The 24,095-nt window shown below is 40.6% G+C and overlaps 4 protein-coding genes across 6 annotated transcripts in view; 2 read left to right on the forward strand and 2 right to left on the reverse strand.

Annotated features, from left to right (window-relative positions):
- Positions 1 to 24,095, forward strand: part of LOC137137017 (interferon-induced protein 44-like) — a 111,134-nt gene that overhangs the window by 75,989 nt on the left and 11,050 nt on the right. The window lies entirely within an intron of this gene.
- On the reverse strand, positions 4,358 to 8,744 carry LOC137137022 (Fc receptor-like protein 5). 3 transcript variants are annotated; one of them, XM_067522883.1, is made up of 6 exons: positions 8,639 to 8,742; positions 8,491 to 8,526; positions 7,472 to 7,744; positions 7,147 to 7,392; positions 6,903 to 7,073; positions 4,372 to 6,763 (listed from the first exon to the last, which is right to left on the reverse strand). In XM_067522883.1, the coding sequence occupies exons 1-6, from the start codon at positions 8,667 to 8,669 to the stop codon at positions 6,663 to 6,665; spliced, it is 858 nt and encodes a 285-aa protein (XP_067378984.1). In that variant the 5' UTR covers positions 8,670 to 8,742; the 3' UTR covers positions 4,372 to 6,662. The 3 variants fall into 3 exon arrangements, with proteins under 3 accessions (XP_067378986.1, XP_067378984.1, XP_067378985.1); XM_067522885.1 differs by lacking the exon at positions 6,903 to 7,073 and having other exon boundaries at positions 4,358 to 6,763; positions 8,639 to 8,744; XM_067522884.1 differs by lacking the exon at positions 4,372 to 6,763 and having other exon boundaries at positions 6,786 to 7,073.
- LOC137137028 (uncharacterized) lies at positions 10,978 to 13,852 on the reverse strand. Its single transcript, XM_067522892.1, has 6 exons — positions 13,714 to 13,852; positions 13,566 to 13,601; positions 12,581 to 12,853; positions 12,256 to 12,501; positions 12,014 to 12,184; positions 10,978 to 11,874 (listed from the first exon to the last, which is right to left on the reverse strand). Exons 1-6 carry the CDS (start codon positions 13,742 to 13,744, stop codon positions 11,774 to 11,776), a joined length of 858 nt encoding a protein of 285 aa, XP_067378993.1. The 5' UTR covers positions 13,745 to 13,852; the 3' UTR covers positions 10,978 to 11,773.
- LOC137138061 (serine protease 27-like) lies at positions 22,478 to 23,995 on the forward strand. The gene is made up of 5 exons (XM_067524967.1): positions 22,478 to 22,556; positions 23,061 to 23,232; positions 23,318 to 23,571; positions 23,718 to 23,812; positions 23,975 to 23,995. The coding sequence occupies exons 1-5, from the start codon at positions 22,478 to 22,480 to the stop codon at positions 23,993 to 23,995; spliced, it is 621 nt and encodes a 206-aa protein (XP_067381068.1).

The following is a 24,095-nucleotide window of genomic DNA, read 5'->3' on the forward strand; positions in this document are numbered from 1 at the left end:
TCAATGATTACAAACAGGGACAGGTGGCTGGTCAGGGCCTTCAGAGAGGTGGCTGCCCTTCTTAAGGCAGGTGTGTCTAACTTGCAGTCTCTGCGTTTGAGCCTGGTAAGATTGTTTGGTGTGGGCTCACTGCAGATTGTAGGAGCTGTTCTCTGGCTGCATTTGCTAAATGGTTGTTTTAACACTCTGGTCCTCAGGTGGGTCTGATTGTACAGTACATTGTGCTGAAGTTTGGAACCAACTGTCCAGCGGAGCAACGTTTTTGTTGTTTCTACTCTGGAAGCTGCACTTGCAGTACTAACAGTTGTAATTCTGTTCTTTTGTAGAATTCTGGAAGGAACTGTGGGGAGAACCAGGCCTTAGCCCCACTTCATTGCATGTTAACACTGAGTGGTAGCCTTAAGGTACATAACCAAGTTTGCAGTGTTGTTGGTTCTTCTTAGCATGTGTGGTTGGGGTTTATTGGGGCTTAGTGTGGGGTCTTCCTGCAGTGAGCCCTTCCAAAAAGTAGTTCATTTGTTTGCCTACTTTTGCTTAAATACACTTAAAAATCCAAACATTGCACATATTTAATTTTGGTATATGTTAATAAACCCATCTTTGGGGGGGCTCCATGCTAGGCTAAAAGCTCGCGCTAGCCGACCACCGCTACCTAGCCTCCTGCTAGCGAATGTGCGGTCCCTGGAAAACAAACTAGACGAGCTACGAGCCAGGATTACAACTCAACGGGAAATCAGAGAGTCCTGCGCCCTGATTTTCACAGAGTCCTGGCTCTCAGACAAAGTCCCAGAGGACGCCATTCACCTACAGACTCACTCTGTTCACCGAGGCGATCGAACGGCCGCGTCCGGTAAAGCTAAAGGGGGAGGTGGGTGTGTGTATGTTAACAACTCGTGGTGTGGAGACATACAGACGGCTGATTTTCACTGTTCGCCAGATGTGGAGTTTCTACTGCTGAAGTGCCTCCTTATTATCTACCGAGGGAATTTGACATCCCCCCACGAGCTAACTCCACCGCAGCATCAGCAAACTCTATGACGTCATCAGCGTGTTAGAAACGGCTCATCCTGACGCTGTTTTTATTGTTGCTGGTGACTTCATTCCCACACTTGATAAGAACACTCTGGATCATGTTTACAGCAACATACGTGGTGCATACAGGGCTGCATCCCGCCCCCACTTCGGACACTCAGACCACATCTCTTTGTTCCTGTACCCTGCTTACAGACAAAGACTGAAACAAACACACCCTGTCACCAAACAGGTTAAACTCTGGACCCCAGAGACTGAGAGCACCTTGCAGGACTGTTTTGCTCTGACAGACTGGGATGTGTTTAAAGCTGCAGCCACTCTGGAGGACTCTTCCGTCAACGTACAGGATTATGCTGAGTATGTGACTGGGTACATCAGCACTTGTGTTGATAACATCGTTCCCACCATACAAATCAGGAAGTTTCCAAACCAGAAGCCCTGGATAAGCAGTCAGGTACGTCACATGCTGCGTACTCGCTCTCTTGCATTTAGATCAGGCAATGAGACCGAGTACAAAGCTTCAAAGTATGGACTGAGAAAAGCCATCACAGCGGCCAAGAGGAAGTACAGAGAGAAGCTGGACAGCTTCTATTCTACTGCTGACTTGGGGCTGATGTGGCAAAAACTGCAGCACATCACAGACTACAGGACCAACACCACCAACATCACCTCAACAGACAGCCTGCCGGACGACCTCAACACATTCTACACCCACTTTGAGGCCCCCAGCTACACTGCAGAGAGGGGGCTCACACAAACCTGGACCACTCAACCACCCTCCACTCCACCAACCGTCTCAACGACCCAGGTACACAAAGCTCTGAGGAAGATCAACCCTTGCAAAGCAGCAGGACCAGACAACATTCCTGGGCGGGCCCTCAGAGCATGTGCCAACGAGCTGGCTGATGTTCTCATCTCCACATTCAGAGCAGCATACCAGACACTATTGACCCCCTGCAGTATGCCTACCGGCCCAACATGTCCACCTCGGGTGCCATTACTGCTGCCATCCACTACTCCCTCTCTCATCTGGAAAATAAGGACTCATACCTCAGGATACTCTTCATCGACTACAGCTCCACCTTCAACACGGTCATTTCCCACAAACTCACCCACAAACTGTCCACACTTAGTTTGTACCGCACCCTCTGTGACTGGCTCCTAGACTTCCTGACTGGCAGGCCTCAGTCTGTCAGGATTGGTAACAGGACTTCAGCCAGTATCATCACAAACATTGTCACTCCACAGGGTTGTGTACTCAGCCCCATCCTCTACACCCTGCTGGAGGGAGGTGGACAGTCTGGTGCAATGGTGAGACAACAACCTCACCCTCATAACGGACAAGATGAAGGAAATGATAGTGGACATGAGAAAGGGGAGGAGAAGGCGTCAGCCACTGTTCATCCGGGAGCTTGAAGTGGACAGGGTGAGCAGCTTTAAATACCTGGGTGTCCACATCAGTGAGGACCTCACTTGGACACCTCACGTCACGCAGCTGGTCAAGAAGGACCAACAGCAGCTGTATTTTCTGAGGAGGCTGAGGAAGTTTGGCATGTCGCCTAAGATCCTCAGCAACTTCTACAGCTGCGTCATTGAGAGTGTCCTGACCAACTGCATCACTGTGTGGTACAGCAGCACTACTGTCATGGACCGTGGTGAAGACTGCACAGAAGATCACCAGGACTCCACTGCCCTCTCTGCAGAGCATCTACCACCACAGAGTCCACAGGAGAGCTGCTTCCATCCTCAAAGACCCCTCCCACCCCCAGCACGGACTGTTCACACTTCTACCCTCAGGATGGAGGTACAGAAGTGTGAAATGCAGAACCTCAAGACTGAAGAACTCTTTCTTCCCCTCTGCCATCAGACTCCTAAACAGCTGACAGGAGTTTGCAACCATGAACATAACATAACTGTTTACATTGATTTACATTTTTGCTTTTGCACATTCATTATTTCAGAACTACACTACCTCACTTTTACTGCTCTTTTATTTTTTTGCTCTTATGTTTTATTGTATTTTTTTTCTATTTTTTATTTTACTTTACTCTATGACATTTATTGTGAACAGCAAAATGAGAATTTCATTGTGCAGGGAAACACTTTGAATCTTGAATATTGAATCTTTGGTTAGTTTTATGCTCGTCTCTCGCTCTTTGAGTAAGTTGTGAAATCAGAGGATCTTTCACCTCGTAACCTTGGTCACATTTAAATGTTTTGACACTGGATTCTCTCTCTTCACTTGTTCCTTTTCTTCTGGATGAAGTCAAGCATTTCTCCATTTGTAAAATCATACCAAACCCCCTTAAAATCATTGAGCAGCTTGGCAGGGTGCAGTGCAGTGTCCTTATAGGCATCAGTTCTACATTTTAAACTATTGAATTGTTAGATTTTTTTCAGGATTATTGTAAACAGGAACATGGGTCATAGATGATAAGCTTATAGACTGATCTTAACAGTCACTGTACTGTGAGTTCTGACTCCTTTTGATCATGGCCAGATATACAGTTTTTCCATGCTGACTTCTGCAACAGCATGGGTGAGAAAAGTGAAGCTCCTGCAGGAGAGATCACATCCACCTCCTCTTTACTGCTGGGTTCAGAATCTGACAAAGTGAAGACTTTCTGCTGATTGTATCACATCACAGTGCTCTGTGGTGACATCATCATAGTCACCATCCAATACTCAGCTTGGGTGCGCGAGGTCGTTCCCATAGATACATCCAGGTGATTTCCTACTGTCAGAACAGGTGCACAAGAAAAAGTTGAAAATATAAATAATTGCTACAATATGTTGATTGATTGATGAGTGTCTGTAATGATTCAGAGTGTTACCTGTTGGTACATGTCGATATAAAGACACCATCAGGACAGTGGACATGAAGTACGGACAGAACATCACCAGGTGGAGGTGGTGTTGTAGGTTTTTCTGTAGAGAGAATCACCTGTTCAGGTTTGAGCTGTAATAACTGATCTACTGTGGGAAGCAGCAGTGATCTTCTCTCAACATTCAGACATCAACACATCCAGCAGACTGGACTCACCCAGCAGCAAAGAAATGCAGCCTGTGACCCTTAAAATATGGTGTAAATGAAAATCAAGTTCAGCAGTTTTTACAACTGAAGATAATCAGGAAGAGCCTTAAAGTAAAACACCACAGACGACCAGTAGATGGCTCCAAGCATCAGTGTATTTAAATGACGTCCATAGATAAAGATTCAACTTATCTTTTCTTAGTTACTCAACACATTTGCAGATTTTTTTTATTTTTTCTTGAGGAAACTACAAGCGATCAGTCAAAAATTACAAAAGTAAAGAAAAGTAATGATCACACAGTGACAGAAAACTCATTAAGTACACATCAGTGTAAAATGTTTGCTCTTTTGGAGACAGTGTGAAGGTTAAGAAACTGGACAAATTACGTGAGTGAAAGAAATGGACATTGTCTGAACAACATTGACCCAGGAATTAATCATCACATCACAAATGTCACCTACAAAACCATAAAGGATTTTATAGAACTGGCTGCTGTATAAAGATACAAACATCTTATTGCAAACTTCATTTTTTCTTCCACAACAACAACAAGTGCTGTGTAATGTTGAGTCTGTCATTTCAGGTCCAGTGTCATTTTAAATAGTTATTACAATGAGACTTTAAATACTAACTAGTTTGGTTCATCACAACAAAAAAGGAAGTTTAACATTTTCTATGAGACAGTTTAGTAAAAACCAAAGAACCACAAGAGAAAAGCAACACGGAGAGAAATGAGAAAAGGTTTAGGTTCATCAATATCATTGAAATAACAGCAAAGTTAATGAAGCTTTTAAACACCAAACTAATGACTAATGAAATGTAGTGAGTATTTACTGAAACAGGAACTGGACAGAACTGAAAACAAGTTCACACATTTTAATTTAAAGAACATTTAGCATCAAACTAAAGCAGAACCTGCTTCAATAAGAAACATTGTGTAATAAACACAATGATGAAGTTGATGGTTTGGTTTTACAAGTAACAATTAAAAAAATAAACTAAAAAGTATTTTGTTGACTTTGAGAGAAAAACATACTTCAAATATAAAACACTCGTACACATACATACACGTGACTTTACACTATACAAGCACTATCAGTACTGTTGGGTTTTATCTATGGAGCCTCAGGTCACTTAGAGGATTTGTGGTGAAAAGCCTCTGCTGCTTGAGGGAGCTCTCTCTGAATCAGAGTCATGATCAGGATTTCTATGGTTGAAATGATCCCACTAAACAGATACACACATTCAAATGAAATCATCAGTCTACTTCACAAAATAGCAGAGAATCTAATGTGTGATCACTGATGAGAACATTAGGTAACACAACAAGGTTTTTCTTTACCCTCCTGAACTTAAAAACATGAAGAATTGTACAAATATAGTGAAGAATTAGGGACCTGGTAGCTCAATGGGTAGAGCAGCAGGATGGGATGCAGAAGTCCCAGCCTACCCACCAGGTGTGTCCCTGAGCCAGATCCTCAGTGCTAACTCACCGGCGCCTCTCTGACTTCCTGCTGTGTCCACCACACCAGCTTTATCAGACACTGTCAGTGACTTTCAGACTGGGATGAAAAAAGCTTCCTAATGTTGGTTTGTTGTGCAGCACAGCAGTGAAATCACATCCACAAAGAAATGACATTTTGTGACAGCAGTCGTCTTCTCTTCCTGTTTGGTAACAGTGTTAGTTACAGTCGACCTCTTGCTTCTTTGGACATTATAAACCTAACACTTTGTTGTGTAAAAGTTCTCACACTGTCCACTATATTCTATCCTGTATTTCACTTTAATTGGTTTCCAACACAGCACACATCCAACAATACAATCACTGAAAGTTAGATGGAACAAACTGTGCTGACAGATCAGCCTCTGATGTCTGTCTCATTGTATTAGATGATGGTATGACATCAGGCTGACAGCAGTAAAAACCACAGTTTCCTCTAAAGCAGCAGCTGCCTTGTTTTCTCTGCCGCAGTTCCAAGAAATTTGATCATTTATTTTCATGTTATTGCAAAATTGTACAATATTTTCTTTATGTGTGCTCATTTATCTCTACAACCAATAAATGTAGTGTTTGAGCAATAGTATAGTTTTTTGGCTCAATGCCCAGGAAACACTAACATGTGGTCGGGGGAGGGGGCACGAACCTCCGAGCGTATTGTCTGTGGATGGCAACTCTACCAAGTGAGGAACTGCCACCCATGAAACAGCACAGAGTGGACTGACAAACCTTAAATCAGAATTTAACCACATGTTCATGTTTCCAAATGGTTTTTATTAAGAACAAACACATGTTCACTGCTTTGTACAATACATTTGTTCATGCGTCTGTATAAAAAAATCTGGTTCAGAGTCTTTCTCTAAGTTTTCAGCTTTCACAAACCTGAGGACTCATCCTGGAGAACTGCTCTCACAGCTGCTTCCATTTTTAAGATGAAAAGAGATTAAACTGCTGCTGAAGTTCTGACATTCGACATTCAACAAAGTTCATCATGAGGAACATGTGGAGTTCCACAGGGAAGTGTTCTGGCTCCTTTACTGTTTCTGATATTGTAGCTTCTTTTTTAAATGGGAACATATGGATCATGTTGGATCAGATCAGAAGTGATGCTCTGTGGTGACATTATCATAATCATTATCCAATCCCCGCTCAGCGTGTTCGGGTGAGGTCATCACCATAGAGACAGGAAGGTCATTTCCTACAGTCAGAACAGGTCAGAATGAAACAGTAGAAAATGTATCAACTGTGAAAATATTGATGTTTCTTTTATGTGAGTGATGAATTTATTGAATGATTGTTTGCTGAGTGTTTGGTCAGTGAATGATTCAACGTGCTACCTCTGTGTCTGTGTCGATATAAAGACACCATGAGGAGAGTGGAGAACAAGTATGGACAGAACACCACCAGGTGGAGGAGCAGTGTGATCACAAGCTGAAGGGAAGTGGAGGATGGAGGTGGCGATGACGTAAAGGTGGTGGAGGTGGGTGAAGATGTGGTCATTGGTTTTTCTGTAGAGAGAATCACCTGTTCAGGTGAACATGTGGATGAAATAAGTGTTGAAATCAAAGTGAAGCTCCTGACCTGTGACGTAGATCCAGCTGGGTGGAGACTCTCCATGACTGCTGATGTGACACTTGTAGAGGCCTTCATCAGACTTGGTAACATGGTGGATGGTCATGTGACCTGTAGGCTCAGTCCCAATAAAGACACCATCTTTAAAGAACTTAGCTGGGAACTTGGAGGGAGGCCTCTTTGTTTGACAGTGCAGAGAGACATCATGTCCCTCCATCACAGGGAGGACAGGACTCTGCAGGATCACTGCTCCACCTCAACACAGAGACAAACTACAGCTTTTCATCCATTTCCACACAGCTTCATCAACACTAACTCCACAGTCTGATCTTACCAGTGACAGTGATGGTGATGCTGTTACTGGTTGATCCCTCTCTGGACTCACACCAGTAAACTCCACTGTCCGATGGGAAAATGTAACTGATGTTACAGGAGGAACCAGCTGGTTTTCCCCAACCATCTCCACACTGAGTCCTTTGTCTTTTTGTTGTGTTCCTCCTCACTGTCCATCCAGCAGAGCTGTCGTCCTCCTCACAGCTCAGAGAGACAGACTTTCCTTCAAAAAACTGAGAGCTGCTGGGACTCACAGTCAGATGAGCTGTGATCACTGAGATGATGTAACAGTAAGTAAATAATCACAAAAATGAGAGCACATGGTTACAAAATATTAAAAGATCTACATATTTTTATTTGATTACTTTCATTTAATTTTAATTCAAATCATCTGACCTTTGAAAAAAACTCAGCAGACTTCAACTCAAAGAACCTTAAAATGCAGCATGTGATTATTTAAATATGGAGTTTATGAAAATCAATATAACATTTTTTCTGAATCGGGAAAAAATCATAAAGAAAAATTTTAAATAGTAGTAAAAGCAGTGGGATAATGAAACAAGGACAATTTCTCCACTCAGCAGCAGCTTTCACAGCCAAAACTGAAGTTAATGAGGAAGAACTATAAAGTAAAAACCCCACAGACGACCAGCAGATGGCTTCAAACATCAGGGTTTTTAAAACCATCCATAGATAAAGACTCAGCTTATCTCTTCTTTGTCACTGAACATTTGCAGACACTTAAACACGGAAATCTTATACAGAGACAGTGGAGTTTCTTCTAGTTTCAGGCAGATGATAGAGAAGTAAAAAGTGATGATCACACAGTGACAGAAAACTGATCAAGTAGAGATCAGTGTAACAGTGAGTAAAGATTCACACAGAGAGACAGTGAACACCAACATCTAACCTTCAACAGTCTCTGTGTTTCTATGACTTCCTGCTGTGTCCTTCACACTAACTCATCTTTCTCAGACACAATGAGACATTTTCAGTCTGTCATAGAAAACATTGACTGACCTTGGTTTGTTGTGCAGATCAGCAGTGAAGTCACAACTAAAGAGAAATGAGAGTCAGGTTTGAGCTGTAATAACTGATCTACTGTGGGAAGCAGCAGTGATCTTCTCTCAACATTCAGACATCAACACATCCAGCAGACTGGACTCACCCAGCAGCCTCTCAACTGATGTTTTGTCCATTCTGCAGCTACCACCACATGTCAGAGTGTCTCTGAACAGCAGCTGCAGGAAACTTACGAACAGAAAAGAAGAAGCCACAGATCAAACCACAGATCATGTGGTACAAATACAAAAAGCTCTTTTATTACAAATATGTATGTTAATTGAAATTAAGACATTTACAAAACCTCCACAGATTGATTTAAGAACCTAAAAAGAAATGCAGCCTGTGATCCTTAAAATATGGTGTAAATGAAAATCAAGTTCAGCAGTTTTTACAACTGAAGATAATCAGGAAGACCCTTAAAGTAAAACACCACAGACGACCAGTAGATGGCTCCAAGCATCAGTGTGTTTAAATGACGTCCATAGATAAAGATTCAACTTATCTTTTCTTAGTTACTCAACACATTTGAAGATTTTTTTAAATTTTTTCTTGAGGAAACTACAAGCAGTCAGTCAAAACTTAGAAAAGTAAAGAAAAGTAAAGATCACACAGTGACAGAAAACTGATCAAGTACAGATCAGTGTAAAATGTTTGCTCTTTTGGAGACAGTCCTGAACACAGGGACAACATTGACCCAGGAATTAATCATCACATCACAAATGTCACCTACAAAACCATAAAGGATTTTATAGAACTGGCTGCTGTATAAACATACAAACATCTTATTGCAAACTTCATTTTTTCTTCCAGAAAAACAGTGAAGTGCTGTGTAATGTTGAGTCTGTCATTTCAGGTCCAGTGTCATTTTAAATAGTTATTACAATGAGGCTTTAAATACTAACTAGTTTGGTTCATCACAACAAAAAAGGAAGTTTAACATTTTCCATGAGACAGTTTAGTAAAACCCACAGAACCACAAGAGAAAAGCAACATGGAGAGAAACGAGAAAAGGTTTAGGTTCATCAATATCATTGAAATAACAGCAAAGTTAATGAAGCTTTTAAACACCAAACCAATGACTGTTAATGATAGAACTACTGCTAATATGAAGAATTCTAATAATTAAATGTAGTGAGTATTTACTGAAACATGAACTGGACAGAACTGAAAACAAGTTGATTTAAAACATTTTAATTTAAAGAACAAGAAAAACTCATTTAGCACCAAACTAAAGCAGAAATGTGCTGTTGTAAGAAACATTGTGTAATAAACACAATGAGGAAGTTGATGGTTTGCTTTTACAAGCAACAGTTAAAAAATAAACTAAAAAGTATTTTGTTGATTTTGAGAGAAAAACATACTTCAAATATAAAACACTCGTACACATACATACACGTGACTTTACACTATACAAGCACTATCAGTACTGTTGGGTTTTATCTATGGAGCCTCAGGTCACTTAGAGGATTTGTGGAGAAAAGCCTCTGCTGCTTGAGGGAGCTCTCTCTGAATCAGAGTCATGATCAGGATTTCTATGGTTGAAATGATCCCACTAAACAGATACACACATTCAAATGAAATCATCAGTCTACTTCACAAAATAGCAGAGAATCTAATGTGTGATCACTGATGAGAACATTAGGTAACACAACAAGGTTTTTCTTTACCCTCCTGAACTTAAAAACATGAAGAATTGTACAAATATAGTGAAGAATTAGGGACCTGGTAGCTCAATGGGTAGAGCAGCAGGATGGGATGCAGAAGTCCCAGCCTACCCACCAGGTGTGTCCCTGAGCCAGATCCTCAGTGCTAACTCACCGGCGCCTCTCTGACTTCCTGCTGTGTCCACCACACCAGCTTTATCAGACACTGTCAGTGACTTTCAGACTGGGATGAAAAAAGCTTCCTAATGTTGGTTTGTTGTGCAGCACAGCAGTGAAATCACATCCACAAAGAAATGACATTTTGTGACAGCAGTCGTCTTCTCTTCCTGTTTGGTAACAGTGTTAGTTACAGTCGACCTCTTGCTTCTTTGGACATTATAAATCTAACACTTTGTTGTGTAAAAGTTCTCACACTGTCCACTATATTCTATCCTGTATTTCACTTTAATTGGTCTCCAACACAGCACACATCCAACAATACAATCACTGAAAGTTAGATGGAACAAACTGTGCTGACAGATCAGCCTCTGATGTCTGTCTCATTGTATTAGATGATGGTATGACATCAGGCTGACAGCAGCAAAAACCAACGTTTCCTCTAAAGCAGCAGCTGCCTTGTTTTCTCTGCTGCAGTTCCAAGAAATATGATCAGTTATGCTCGTGTTATTGCAAAATTGTACAATATTTTCTTTATGTGTGCTCATTTATCTCTACAACCAATAAATGTAGTGTTTGAGCAGTAGTATAGTTTTTTGGCTCAATGCCCAGGAAACACTGACATGTGGTCGGGGGAGGGGGCACGAACCTCCGAGCGTATTGTCTGTGGACGGCAACTCTACCAAGTGAGGAACTGCCACCCATGAAACAGCACAGAGTGGACTGACAAACCTTAAATCAGAATTTAACCACGTGTTCATGTTTCCAAATGGTTTTTATTAAAACAAACACATGTTCACTGCTTTGTACAATACATTTGTTCATGCGTCTGTATAAAAAAATCACAAAGATACCAAGCAAAGCTTTTTAGCGCAATGATCCCATGATGGTGGAACGAGCTACCAAACTCTGCACGCTCAGCTGACTCTCTCCCAATAATCAAAACATTGCTGAAAACAGAACTCTTCCGCATCTTCCTATGCACTTAAATCTCTTTAAAAAAAAAAAAAAATCCTTTCTGCTCTTTCTTGCACTTGCATTTCATTGAATGTAGACCCTTTTCTGATAGGACTTTGCTTTGATGTTTTCTCCTTGAGTTAGATTCTTGCTGCCTTGTACCTCACTTGTAAGTTGCTTTGGATAAAAGCGTCTGCTAAATGAATAAATGTAAATGTAAATCTCTAAGTTTTCAGCTTTCACAAACCTGAGGACTCATCCTGGAGACCTGCTCTCACAGCTGCTTCCATTTCAAGATGAAAAGAGATTAAACTGCTGCTGAAGTTCTGACATTCGACATTCAACAAAGTTCATCATGAGGAACATGTGGAGTTCCACAGGGAAGTGTTCTGGCTCCTTTACTGTTTCTGATATTGTAGCTTCTTTTTTAAATGGGAACATATGGATCATGTTGGATCAGATCAGAAGTGATGCTCTGTGGTGACATTATCATAATCATTATCCAATCCCCGCTCAGGCTGGTCAGGTGAGGTCATCACCATAGAGACAGGAAGGTCATTTCCTACAGTCAGAACAGGTCAGAATGAAACAGTAGAAAATGTATCAACTGTAAAAATATTCATGTTTCTTTTGTGTGAGTGATGAATTTATTGATTGATTGTTTGCTGAGTGTTTGGTCAGTGAATGATTCAACGTGCTACCTCTGTGTCTGTGTCGATATAAAGACACCATGAGGAGAGTGGAGATCAAGTATGGACAGAACACCACCAGGTGGAGGACCAGTGTGATCACAAGCTGAAGGGAAGTGGAGGATTGAGGTGGCGATGACGTAAAGGTGGTGGAGGTGGGTGAAGATGTGGTTGTAGGTTTTTCTGTAGAGAGAATCACCTGTTCAGTTGAACATGTGGATGAAATAAGTGTTGAAATCAAAGTGAATCCTGACCTGTGACGTAGATCCAGCTGGGTGGAGACTCTCCATGACTGCTGATGTGACACTTGTAGAGGCCTTCATCAGACTTGGTAACATGGTGGATGGTCATGTGACCTGTAGGCTCAGTCCTGATGAGGGAGCCATCTTTATAGAAATCAGCTGGGAGCTTGGAGGGAGGCCTCTTTGTTTGACACTGCAGAGAGACATCATGTCCCTCCATCACAGGGAGGACAGGACTCTGCAGGATCACTGCTCCACCTCAACACAGAGACAAACTACAGCATTTCATCCATTTCCACACAGCTTCATCAACACTAACTCCACAGTCTGATCTTACCAGTGACAGTGATGGTGATGCTGTTACTGGTTGATCCCTCTCTGGACTCACACCAGTAAACTCCACTGTCCAATGGGTTGATGTAGCTGAAATTACACAGAGAACCAGATAATGTTCCCCAACCATCTCCACACTGAGTCCTCTGTCCTTTGGATGTGTTTCTCCTCAGTGTCCATCCAGCAGAGCCGTCGTCCTCCTCACAGCTCAGAGAGACAAACTCATATTCAAACAGCTGAGAGAAGTTGGAACTCACAGTCAGATGAGCTGTGATCACTGAGATGATGTGACAGTAAGTAAATAATCACAAAAATGAGAGCACATGGTTACAAAATATGAAAAGTTCTACATATTTTTATTTGATTACTTTAATTTAATTTTTAATTCAAATCAAAGAACCTTAACAGAAATGCAGCATGTGATTATTTAAATATGGAGTCTATGAAAATCAATATAACATTTTTGTAAATAGGGAAAAAATCATAAAGAAAAATTTAAATAGTAGGTAAAGCAGTAGGATAATGTAACGAGGACAATTTCTCCACTCAGCAGCAGGTTTCACAGCCAAAACTGAAGCTAATGACGAAGAACTATAAAGTAAAAACCCCACAGACGACCAGCAGATGGCTTCAAACATCAGGGTTTTTAAAACCATCCATAGATAAAGACTCAGCTTATCTCTTCTTTGTCACTGAACATTTGCAGACACTTAAACACGGAAATCTTATACAGAGACAGTGGAGTTTCTTCTAGTTTCAGGCAGATGATAGAGAGGAAAAAAGTGATGATCACACAGTGACAGTAAACTGATCAAGTAGAGATCAGTGTAACAGTGAGTAAAGATTCACACAGAGAGACAGTGAACACCAACATCTAACCTTCAACAGTCTCTGTGTTTCTATGACGTCCTGCTGTGTCCTTCACACTAACTCATCTTTCTCAGACACAATGAGACCTTTTCAGTGTGTCATAGAAAACATTGACTGACCTTGGTTTGTTGTGCAGATCAGCAGTGAAGTCACAACTAAAGAGAAATGAGAGTCAGGTTTGAGCTGTAATAACTGATCTACTGTGGGAAGCAGCAGTGATCTTCTCTCAACATTCAGACATCAACACATCCAGCAGACTGGACTCACCCAGCAGCCTCTCAACTGATGTTTTGTCCATTCTGCAGCTACCACCACATGTCAGAGTGTCTCTGAACAGCAGCTGCAGGAAACATATGAACAGAAAAGAAGAAGCCACAGATCAAACCACAGATCATGTGGTACAAATATAAAAAGATCATTAAAGCCTTAAAGTAAAACACCACAGTCGACCTGTAGATGGCTCCAAGCATCAGTGTGTTTAAATGACGTCCATAGATAAAGATTCAACTTATCTTTTCTTAGTCACTCAACACATTTGCAGATTTTTTTTATTTTTTCTTGAGGAAACTACAAGCAGTCAGTCAAAACGAAAAGTAAAGTAAAGAAGAAGAAAGAAAAGTAAAGAAAAGTAAAGATCACACAGTGACAGAAAACTGATCAAGTACAGATCAGTGTAAAATGTTTGCTCTTTTGGAGACAGTCCTGAACACAGGGACAACATTGACCCAGGAATTAATCATCACATCACAAATGTCACCTACAAAACCATAAAGGATTTTATAGAACTGGCTGCTGTATAAAGATACAAACATCTTATTGCAAACTTCATTTTTTCTTCCACAACAACAGTGAAGTGCTGTGTAATGTTGAGTCTGTCATTTTAGGTCCAGTGTCATTTTAAATAGTTATTACAATGAGGCTTTAAATACTAACTAGTTTGGTTCATCACAACAAAACAAAAAAGAAGTTTAGCATTTCCAATAAGACAGTTTAGTAAAACCCACAGAACCACAAGAGAAAATCAACATGGAGAGAAATGAGAAAAGGTTTAGGTTCATCAATATCATTGAAATAACAGCAAAGTTAATGAAGCTTTTAAACACCAAACTAATGACTGTTAATGATAGAACTACTGCTAATATGAAGAATTCTAATAATTAAATGTAGTGAGTATTTACTGAAACAGGAGCTGGACAGAACTGAAAACAAGTTCACACATTTTAATTTAAAGAACAAGAAAAACTCATTTAGCATCAAACTAAAGCAGAAACCTGCTATTGGAAGAAACACAAAGTGGAAGTTGATGGTTTGTTCCCCAATCTTGTTTTAGACACAGTAAACATCCCTCCATCCATCAAGATTTAGTTCCACTTTCTGTTCATCTGTCTCTAAACATCACATCGTCTCCTCGGTCGTGTATTTAACCAATAACTGATGGTTAATTTCTGAACAAAACAGAAAATCAGCACCATCAGCATTTCATCAGCAACTTACCCTTGAAGATAAGGAGCAGCACTGAGGGAAAGGGGGAGGGGCTACATAAAGGGTGATGTGCAGCAATATAGTTTCCCTGGGAACCAAAACAAGTGCAAATAATAATTGCTCAGTTATATAAAATTCACTAATACTAAACGGAATTTGAAAATCATAAATAAAATACACAACATAAATGTGAGATAATAACAAAACCAAGTTGATTTTTAACTCTGACAGATGAAGGCAGCAAAGTTAGGGATCCCATGTGTGAAAAGGGCTGTAGATGTCCATGTCCCCTGACCTTAACCTCAACCAAACTTACCCAGTTACCTGCCTACTGTCAGGCTTCAGGGTCTGAGGTCTGTTTCCAGTTTCTGCTGAATATCTTAGAAAATGTTTGCTCAGGGTAGATAATTCCCAGCCTACAATATAAAAACAACCGACGCCAAACACCAACAGTCTGAAGTGTATTAATGTGATTTCATCTCTTTTGACCTGCATTTCATCTCCTTCTCAGCTCCCATGCTGGGTTGTCTTGTAGGTCAGCTGGGAGAGGTGCAGTTCAAAAAAACGTATTACAGTGTAAGTCACGGCAGGTCTCAGGAGGTGGATCAACCACTGTTGAAGGCCCTAGGAGAGGTGCAGCAGCTGATTCTATTAGCTGGTCAAGCTGTGTTCTTAGGTGTCCCTGTCTTTGACCAGTGTGTCCCTCTGCTGTGGTTAAAGCTGTTAGCAAACTTACTGACAGAATATAATAGACTTTAATGTCACTGCACAATCATCCTAGTTGTCATGGTGACCTGATTAATACAAAGATGGGTTTTTAAATATTGAGGTGAGATCAGTGACTAATTAGAAACTATCAGCAAAGCTGCTGACTGTGGCAATGTCGTCCCTAACACGGTGGAAAGGTCGCTTACATACTTCATTAGCATCATTAGTTTTGCCAATGTCATCAGATGCACAAGCAACAAGTCAGTGCAAGCAAAACTTTTCCTCAGCCAACATGGATGAGTTACAGTATATACAGTAACTACACTGAATGATTTCAGCACAGGGATTTATTTAGATATTAACTGTGTTCATTCAGTTTCTTATTATAAGTCCAAAAAAGCCATTTTACTACACAGCAGAGCCGCTTGGCTTCACCCCACATGTGATAAAGTTAGCTAGCTACTTTCCTAAAGTTGAACTGAACACACAGAAAAGTTTGGATTTTGTTGGTGAAGGTATCATATACAGGCTACATGCTGTTACACAGAGTAAAACTTTAAAAGCACAAGCAAGACGCAGACTTTCTGACATGAAAACGTCAGAGCTGCTTTCAATGCCTCCATGTCTGCTGGACTCAGTACTGGGATCACGTCCTCACCTTTGGCTCCCAGAATAATTTCCACTAAGACAAAACTCAGTTTGTCTCCCCAGACCTGTTTTTTCCTGATTCCTTCCCCAATTACTCTCAGGCCTTCACCACAAATCTGAGCCTGGCTGAGAGGTTTAACAATGTTTTTTGACATTGCTGTAAGATATTTCACTAATGTGATGGATGCAGCTGTCAATAACAGATCCATAAAAGGTCCAGCAGGGGGCAAACTTTGACCCAAATATTTTGCCTTCATTAATTTGAACCTTTGGTCTGATTTTAACCCAGTCAGGCTTTATACCCAACATATTTCTTCTAAATATAACAAATACAAATATCACCAAATATCAGCAGTATTTGTGTTACTTGTTCACATTTCTGGACCATGTAATAAATGGAATAATATCATTAATTAACATCATCTCCCTGTGATTGACACCTGTTCTGTTGTGGAGAAACTTGCTTTCATCACTGATGACAAAAACAGGTTTACCACCAATCATCATCTGTCATCTTCTCTGAAGACGATCAATGGCTGCTGTGCAGCAGTGATGATGCCTGTCATACACTTTTGTGATTGATGCTCCACTTCCACAAACACCTTCCTCTATCATGTCCATATCTGTGTCTTGAGACCTTGAGCAAAACTGAAAAGAAACAAACTTATCTTAATCCTTTTAGCCTTTTCTCTTTACTTGTACCAAAATGAATTATCATTACTGTTACTTCAATAGCCCTTAACTGAGGCATGAAAAATCAAAGTTGGCCTCTTCACCAGATGTCACTGGATAGAATTGAAACAAGTATCGAATACCAATAATCTATAAATGAGATTTTATAGATCTATGTCAGTGAAGGTCATCCAGGTTTGGTTATCCGAGTCACGTCAACTGGACTTTTTTCTTCTTGGTTAAAAATGTTTTGCTACTCATCCAAGCAGCTTCTTTGTCTCATCCACACACAGCAACAGGGATGAATGAGGAGAAGGCTGCAGTTGATGATGAAGGCCTCCAGGTCCGGGGAGCAGTGCATAGATAGCACCGAAACGTCGTGGCAACAGATTCCACCTCCCGCGTGTCTGTAAAGCTGAAACTCACCCAGCTGGAGCGCAGAGGCCGCTAGAAGATCACACAGCCACGTTTCCGTGAAGCACAAAACACAGGACGTAGAAAAGTCTCGGAGTTTGTTCAGCAGCAGGGTCAGCTCGTCCATTTGCTTTGAAAGTGAGCGTTAGAGAGGAAGACGGAGACGCACAAGCACCACGGAAATAAGTCCACAGGGTAGAAGCTCTGATGTTCATGAGTTCTTCCCGGTAGTAAGATCCACCAGAACTGTGGCAGAACACTGCATTCAAACACAAGACAATACAAAGTAGAGCGCACTGAAACACCGAGGCTGCCGTCCGCGTCATCTTCCATCATTATTGCTGTTTATTTGGCGTTTTCCCACAAAATTCAACAGATGACACAATAAATCAAAGATTTAAAAAAAGTATTTTTGTTCTCTATTTATTTTCCTTCTGTCCAAGATTTGATCTATATAAACTTCACATAATGTAAATAATTCAAAAACACTCTGTGACAGATTCCACTAATTACTTTGATCTTGGATTTTTGATTTTGGAGCGAATTTTACTTCTAGTAAATATAGAAAAAAATGCAAAGCAATACAAAAAAATCTAATGACATAATCTTAATTAATATAAATGACCTGAATAAGTAAATATAATTTTAATATTGTTTGTTCTGTTTTATTTAAGAACCAGGATATTTCTTCACTGTCCACATGCAGTAATGTCCATAACAATCTAAAATATGAGCTTATATGCTGAGGAAATAAATTCATAAATGTTCATCATTCCATCAGTTTCTCACTCACTATGAAACACGATTTCTTTCCTGGTTCAGTTTCTCCCATCAGCTCAGGGTTTCCACTTCAGATCATGTGGTCTGTCAGATGTGTGCTGGCTCACACAAGCTCAACAGTTTGTGATGGTCAGTTTGGGGGTTCAGGGTCTTGTCCAGGTACATTTCCACATATGACTCTACACAGTCGGGCTGAGAATCACTGAAGCTACGGTCGACAGGTGGACAGTCACCACCTGAGCCACTGCTGCCCCCTCACCACAGATCTCAGTTCATCAGTGTTCAGTTTTTCTTTTGTACATGATATTAAATATACTTATATATTATGATATTTTTTCTTTCTTTTTTCTTTCAAGTTGTAGGAAATTATTAAGAATCACTTCATCACATGAGCTCTGGCATAAGCACCTTCCTCTCCCCCCTCCCTCCCTCAGACAAACCTCTCTCTGCTTCTTTGCCAAACCATAGATCACATGTTTCTGTGTTAATGTTTCTCTGTTATCACCAAACCAATGGAGCGTTTCTCAAAAACAAAGGTAAAAATATTAAAATTTATGGACAAATGGTTTTTACCAGAAAACCTGCATCAGTCCCTTTCTGAGGAAAAGTTGCTTTGGGCATCAAATGCTGCCAGAAACTGGATTTAATTGGACACTGTGTGTCTCACTGAGGTCAAAGGTAACTTCAGCTTTAATATCAGATTAATTAAGTGTCTGACAAATGGACATAACATGATGCCACAGGAAGGACAACAAGTTGTTAAACATCCATTCAGGTCTTTATTACATTCAGTCCAGTGTTCATTCAACCATCTCAAGTTGAGTTTTTCATATATTAAAAAAAGCTTTACAGACAATAAAATGTTCAGTTGGATAAAACATATTTACAAACCACAGCTGGAAAAGGCTCCAGGATAATCAGATAAAGATAATGAAAGGATGGAAAACAAACTCTATTTCAAATTAATGGTTTTTTAAGAGATGTTTTAACATTAAAGCAGGTGTTTCCTGTCTGATCACTTCCAACAACTCTGGAATCACTTGTTGCATGAAGAGAGAAAACTAATCCAGTCTCTGTTGATCTGTGGAACGTCGGCTATTTGGACAAAGCACAAAAATGTAGTTAACATTAGCAGCACAGCTAATGCTGCTGAAGAGCTACAACAACCTTTAACCCTCCTGTTATGTTGGTTTCTGAGGAACAGCCTTGATGTTCCCAGGTCAACTTGACCAAAAAGTCCCAAAAAACATTGTTTCTATCTCATCATTAACTCCATTACTAACCATTTCAATCAATGTTTAGTTCAATGATGTTCTTTACTGTTCACAGATCATGGTTCAATGAGCATAAGTCACTCATTTATTACAAAAAGATCATGTTAAAACTTTTTTTAATGTAAACTGAAAAGACCTACAAATAAATTACAATAGATTTATATGCAATAGATTTTTTAAAATGTTATTTTATATTTTGAATTGTTTTTGTTTATGGAGTGATGTTGATAAATTGAAATGAGACACGTCTTCTGTTCAGGGTCAGTTTGACCCGTTTTAAAGTTAACAATCTAAAGAAAATACTTAAAAGTATTTTTTCACTTTGAAACTTCTCCTGCTTGGCTTATTTAGTGTAATCAACATATAAAATAAAAATGGTTCAGTTCACATATTTGTAACCCTCCTACATGTTTATATTACAAAGATAGTGTTCAGGTCAATTTGACCCGGCAGAGAAAATAGAAGCTAAAAACAGTCAGAAAGGTCAAATCCTGTTTGTTTCTTTGCAACTATGAGACATAATACACCCCTGTCTCACACTCTCACACACACACACACACACATTGATCTTTCTGAGTCTTTTTAGTTTCTGTTTTGTCGCCGGGTCAAATGAACCCAAACAGCACCTTTGTAATAGAAACATGTAGGAGGGTTACACATATGTGAACTGAACCATTTTTATTTTATATGTTGATTACACTAAATAAGCCAAGCAGGAGAAGTTTCAAAGTGAAAAAATACTTTTACAGTTTTTTCAATTGCTAAATGACAGTGGGCACAACTGGAGCTACATGTGCAAAACTCTACAGTCTGAATTTTACTGATGATTCATTTCAGCCTAGTTCTGCAAATCTTTCTCCTCACTTGGAGCATCGTGCCTGTACGTTCCAGCATCACCACAACAGACACCACTCTGTTAGCACCTACACAAGAATAATGTCCAACAGTCCAGAGATAATCTTCAGATAAGAACCACAAAGTGTGCTGCACATTTTGTTCTATGCTGAATTTATTTTTCATTAACTCTATCAGGATATGAGATGTTGTTCATGTCACACAGCTCTGATCCACATGTCTTAACTGTGGCTCATGAAAATTCAGTTTCACAGATATTATAGTCATCGTTTTCCTCACAACCTTTTCCAGAAACTATAACCATCTCTTTATTTTTCCCAATGTAAAGGTGAAGATTATGATCTGTAGACCAGCTCCTTTCTCTATGCTGATACATCTGATGTTGTTCTGAGCCCAACCAGTGTCGTGTCGTCAGCACATTTAAACTTCTTCACTGAGTCATCACAAGTGGTCCAATCATTTGTGTAAAGTCTAGATTTCTGTATGTAGGAAGGTTTTATAGATGAATAACAAGGAATGATTAGTCCTTGTCAGCAAAGACGTCCATCCAGCTTCTGAAGTAATGATTGAGGAACATGGTGCAGAATCTCTTTGAACTGGAAAAGACTTGAACTTGGTTTGGTGAAAAGACAACAATGGTTTAGTTTGATGTATTGCTTGTCCAAGAAGCAGAGAGAGGTGTGTCTGAGGGAGGGAGGGGGGAGAACAAGGTATTTATACCATGTCAGATGTGAGGACTTGACACTTGCAGCGATGGCTTCCTACAAAGTGATGTGTGTGGTGACTCTGCTGACTCTGCTGACACCAGGTAAGAACCTCCTCACTGTCCACACCTGAACCAATCAGGTTTCAGAGCTCAGTTGGTAAGGCAATTGACCCTGGACCACAGGTTCAGTGGTTCGATCCCAGCTACATGTTGAAGTGTCCTTGGGTAAGACACTGAACCCCAAGTTGCTCCCGGGGGGTCAGGTGAGCACCTTGCATGGCAGCCACCACCATCGGTGTGAGTGTGTGTAAATGGGTGAATGGGAATCAACACTGTAAAGCGCTTTGGGTAAAAGTGCTATGTAAGCGACTATTTACCATTTAAAACCTCTTAATCAAGTAAAATACTAGGTGCAATACTAATGTTTCTTTAGATCAAAGTGAGGACAGAAGGGAATAAAAACTGTCTAAACTGAGTCAATTCTTAAAAAACTCTTTGAAGTCCAACATTCAATGTGTAAAAAATATATGTAATATATAATATAAAAGAAAAAAACGCAAAAAAATGAACTGAGATCTGTGGTGAGGGGGCAGCAGTGGCTCAGGTGGTGACTGTCCACCTGTTGACTGTAGCTTCAGTGATTCTCAGCCTGACTGTGTAGAGTCATATGTGGAAATGTACCTGGACAAGACCCTGAACCCCCAAACTGACCATCACAAACTGTTGAGCTTATGTGAGCCAGCACACATCTGACAGACCACATGATCTGAAGTGGAAATCAATCCTCCTTTGTATAAACCACGTCTGGTTTCATTATGGATCATCTTCACACTTTGGTTTTATAGAAATATCAGATCATCAGGATGTTGTATATTTTTTAGTCAGGGAGACACTATTGATAAGCAGGAGACTCCAGTATTTCCACAAGAAGTTGGATGTTGGATGTAATTTTTGTCCTTTGAGTTCAGTGTCGCCACAGAGGATCATTGTCCGCATGTTGATTTGGCAGTTTTTAGGCCGGATGCCCTTCCTGACGCAACCCTCCCCATTTTCTACCGGGCTTGGACCAACACTGCACAGCTGGGGAGGGGAAGGGGCTGTTAGGGGTTCAGTGTCTTGCCAGAGACACTTTGACATATAGACGAGACCAGGGATAGAACCACTGACCCTGTGGTTTGTGGACGATTACTTTACTAACTGAGCTACAGCCGCCCAACTTGCTTCTACTGAATAGTGTTTAAAATAATCTAAAATAAGTTTTTAGTAACGATGCAGCTTGACAAGAAATATTTTCTGGTGTTTATTTGAATCCAGCTTGAAAAACCACATTGTTTATGATTAAAGTGATTTTTTGTTTCAGCAGTAACAACTAAATGTTGGTTTATGAACCTTTTTTCGTTTTACTTTTCTGTAAAATGTGCTTGAATGAGTTTAGTTACAAATGTTAGAGATGATAAAAATCAATCCTCTCCTGTTTCCACCACATGTCCAAATGTTGTACAAGAAGTATCAGAAAAGCCTCAACAGTTTGTTTGTGTTCTGTGTTTCAGAGAGTCTCTCACAGCTGGATGGTAAGTCCCAGTTTGCTCCTGTCTGATTTAGTTAAAGATGATCTTCACACTGTTGTTGGATAGAAATGTTTCAGATTGTCAGAGGTTTGTGTCAAACCTTTGGAGCAAATCAGCTGCAGTATTTCCACAAATGGATTCAGACAATTCCAACAACTGATGTATTGAATTAGAACAAAGTTTCAAAACATTTCAGAAGAAAATCACTAAATCATCACTAAGAGCTTGTAGGTTCATTTCTTCTCTCAACATTGTTGATGATCTGCTTCAAACTTGACTTCCTGTCATGTCCAGGCTCTGTGATGGCTCTGACCCATTTCAACACTTGGATCAAATCAGTCATTCTCAGTGTTTTCAACTTGTTGCAGCTCATCACACAAAAACCTTTAAGACTCCACTGCATCAAAGTGAAAAATCACAGGTGTCTTCATCATCTAAAATTAATCTATGTGGGTTTAACTAAACAGTTGAAGTTTTCAAGGTTTTAAAGCTCAAATGTGTCTCCAGCTGATGTCTGTGGCCAGGTCCCACTGAGTAATCGTCTTCTGGGACTAGGCGTGAAGGTTACAGATGGTAAGTGGCCGTGGATGGCGAGTCTCCAGAAGGATGGACGTCATGTGTGCGGTGGGACTCTGGTGAACGAGGACTTTGTGCTGAGCAGTGCCGACTGTTTCTCAAGGTGAGACACCTGGAGTCATGTTCTCACATGTTTTAAAGTGTTGAGTTCTCCTCAGTCCTAATTTAGCTCATGTTATCTCCCTCAGTTCAGCCACAGCATCTGATTGGACCGTGGTCCTGGGTCGTCTGAAACAGAACGGCTCCAACCCCTTTGAGGTGAAACTGAATGTGACAGACATCACTCTGAGCAACCACACTGGGCCTAATGCAGCAGCGCTGCATCTGGAGACCCCCGCCCCCCTGTCCGACTCCATCCTGCCCATCTGTGTGGACACCGGACGAAACTTCAGTGTGGGCTCCATGTGCTGGGTTGCAGGCTGGGGCTCCGGGGCAGGAGGGGGTGAGTCCCTGACACTAGTCTGACACAGTAATGTGAACTGTCTGCATCATTTCACCTCTTTCCATCAAACATAGTAAAGTTAGAGAGATAATTACAACCTGCTTCTGATGCCACTTGTCACCATTTTCTGATTCTCCCAACTTTAGTGGAACAAGTTCTGCAGGAATTCCAGACCTCTGTGGTGGACTGTGAGGACACATCGAGTGACAGCATTTGTACAGAAGCTTTGACACTGGAGCAGGTGAATAATCAGATTAGTATTATTATTATTGTTCCTACACACAGTGTGTTGGTGTGTGTTTGTATTTTATCAAAATGTCTGTTGGTCCTTTAAAGGGTCAGAGGTCAGGGTCAGGATGATCATACTGGACTTGAACTTTTCCATATTTTTTCTTTGTTCAAGGGTTTTCTGGAGGTCCGTTGATGTGTCAGCAGGATGGTTCTTGGTTCCTGGCAGGAGTGTTAGTAGCTGACGACAAACTCACCAATGGACCACAAGCAGTACAAGAGAAATTTATCCGTGC

This window comes from Channa argus, chromosome 12 (assembly GCF_033026475.1).
Source record: "Channa argus isolate prfri chromosome 12, Channa argus male v1.0, whole genome shotgun sequence".
Lineage (NCBI taxonomy): Eukaryota > Metazoa > Chordata > Actinopteri > Anabantiformes > Channidae > Channa > Channa argus.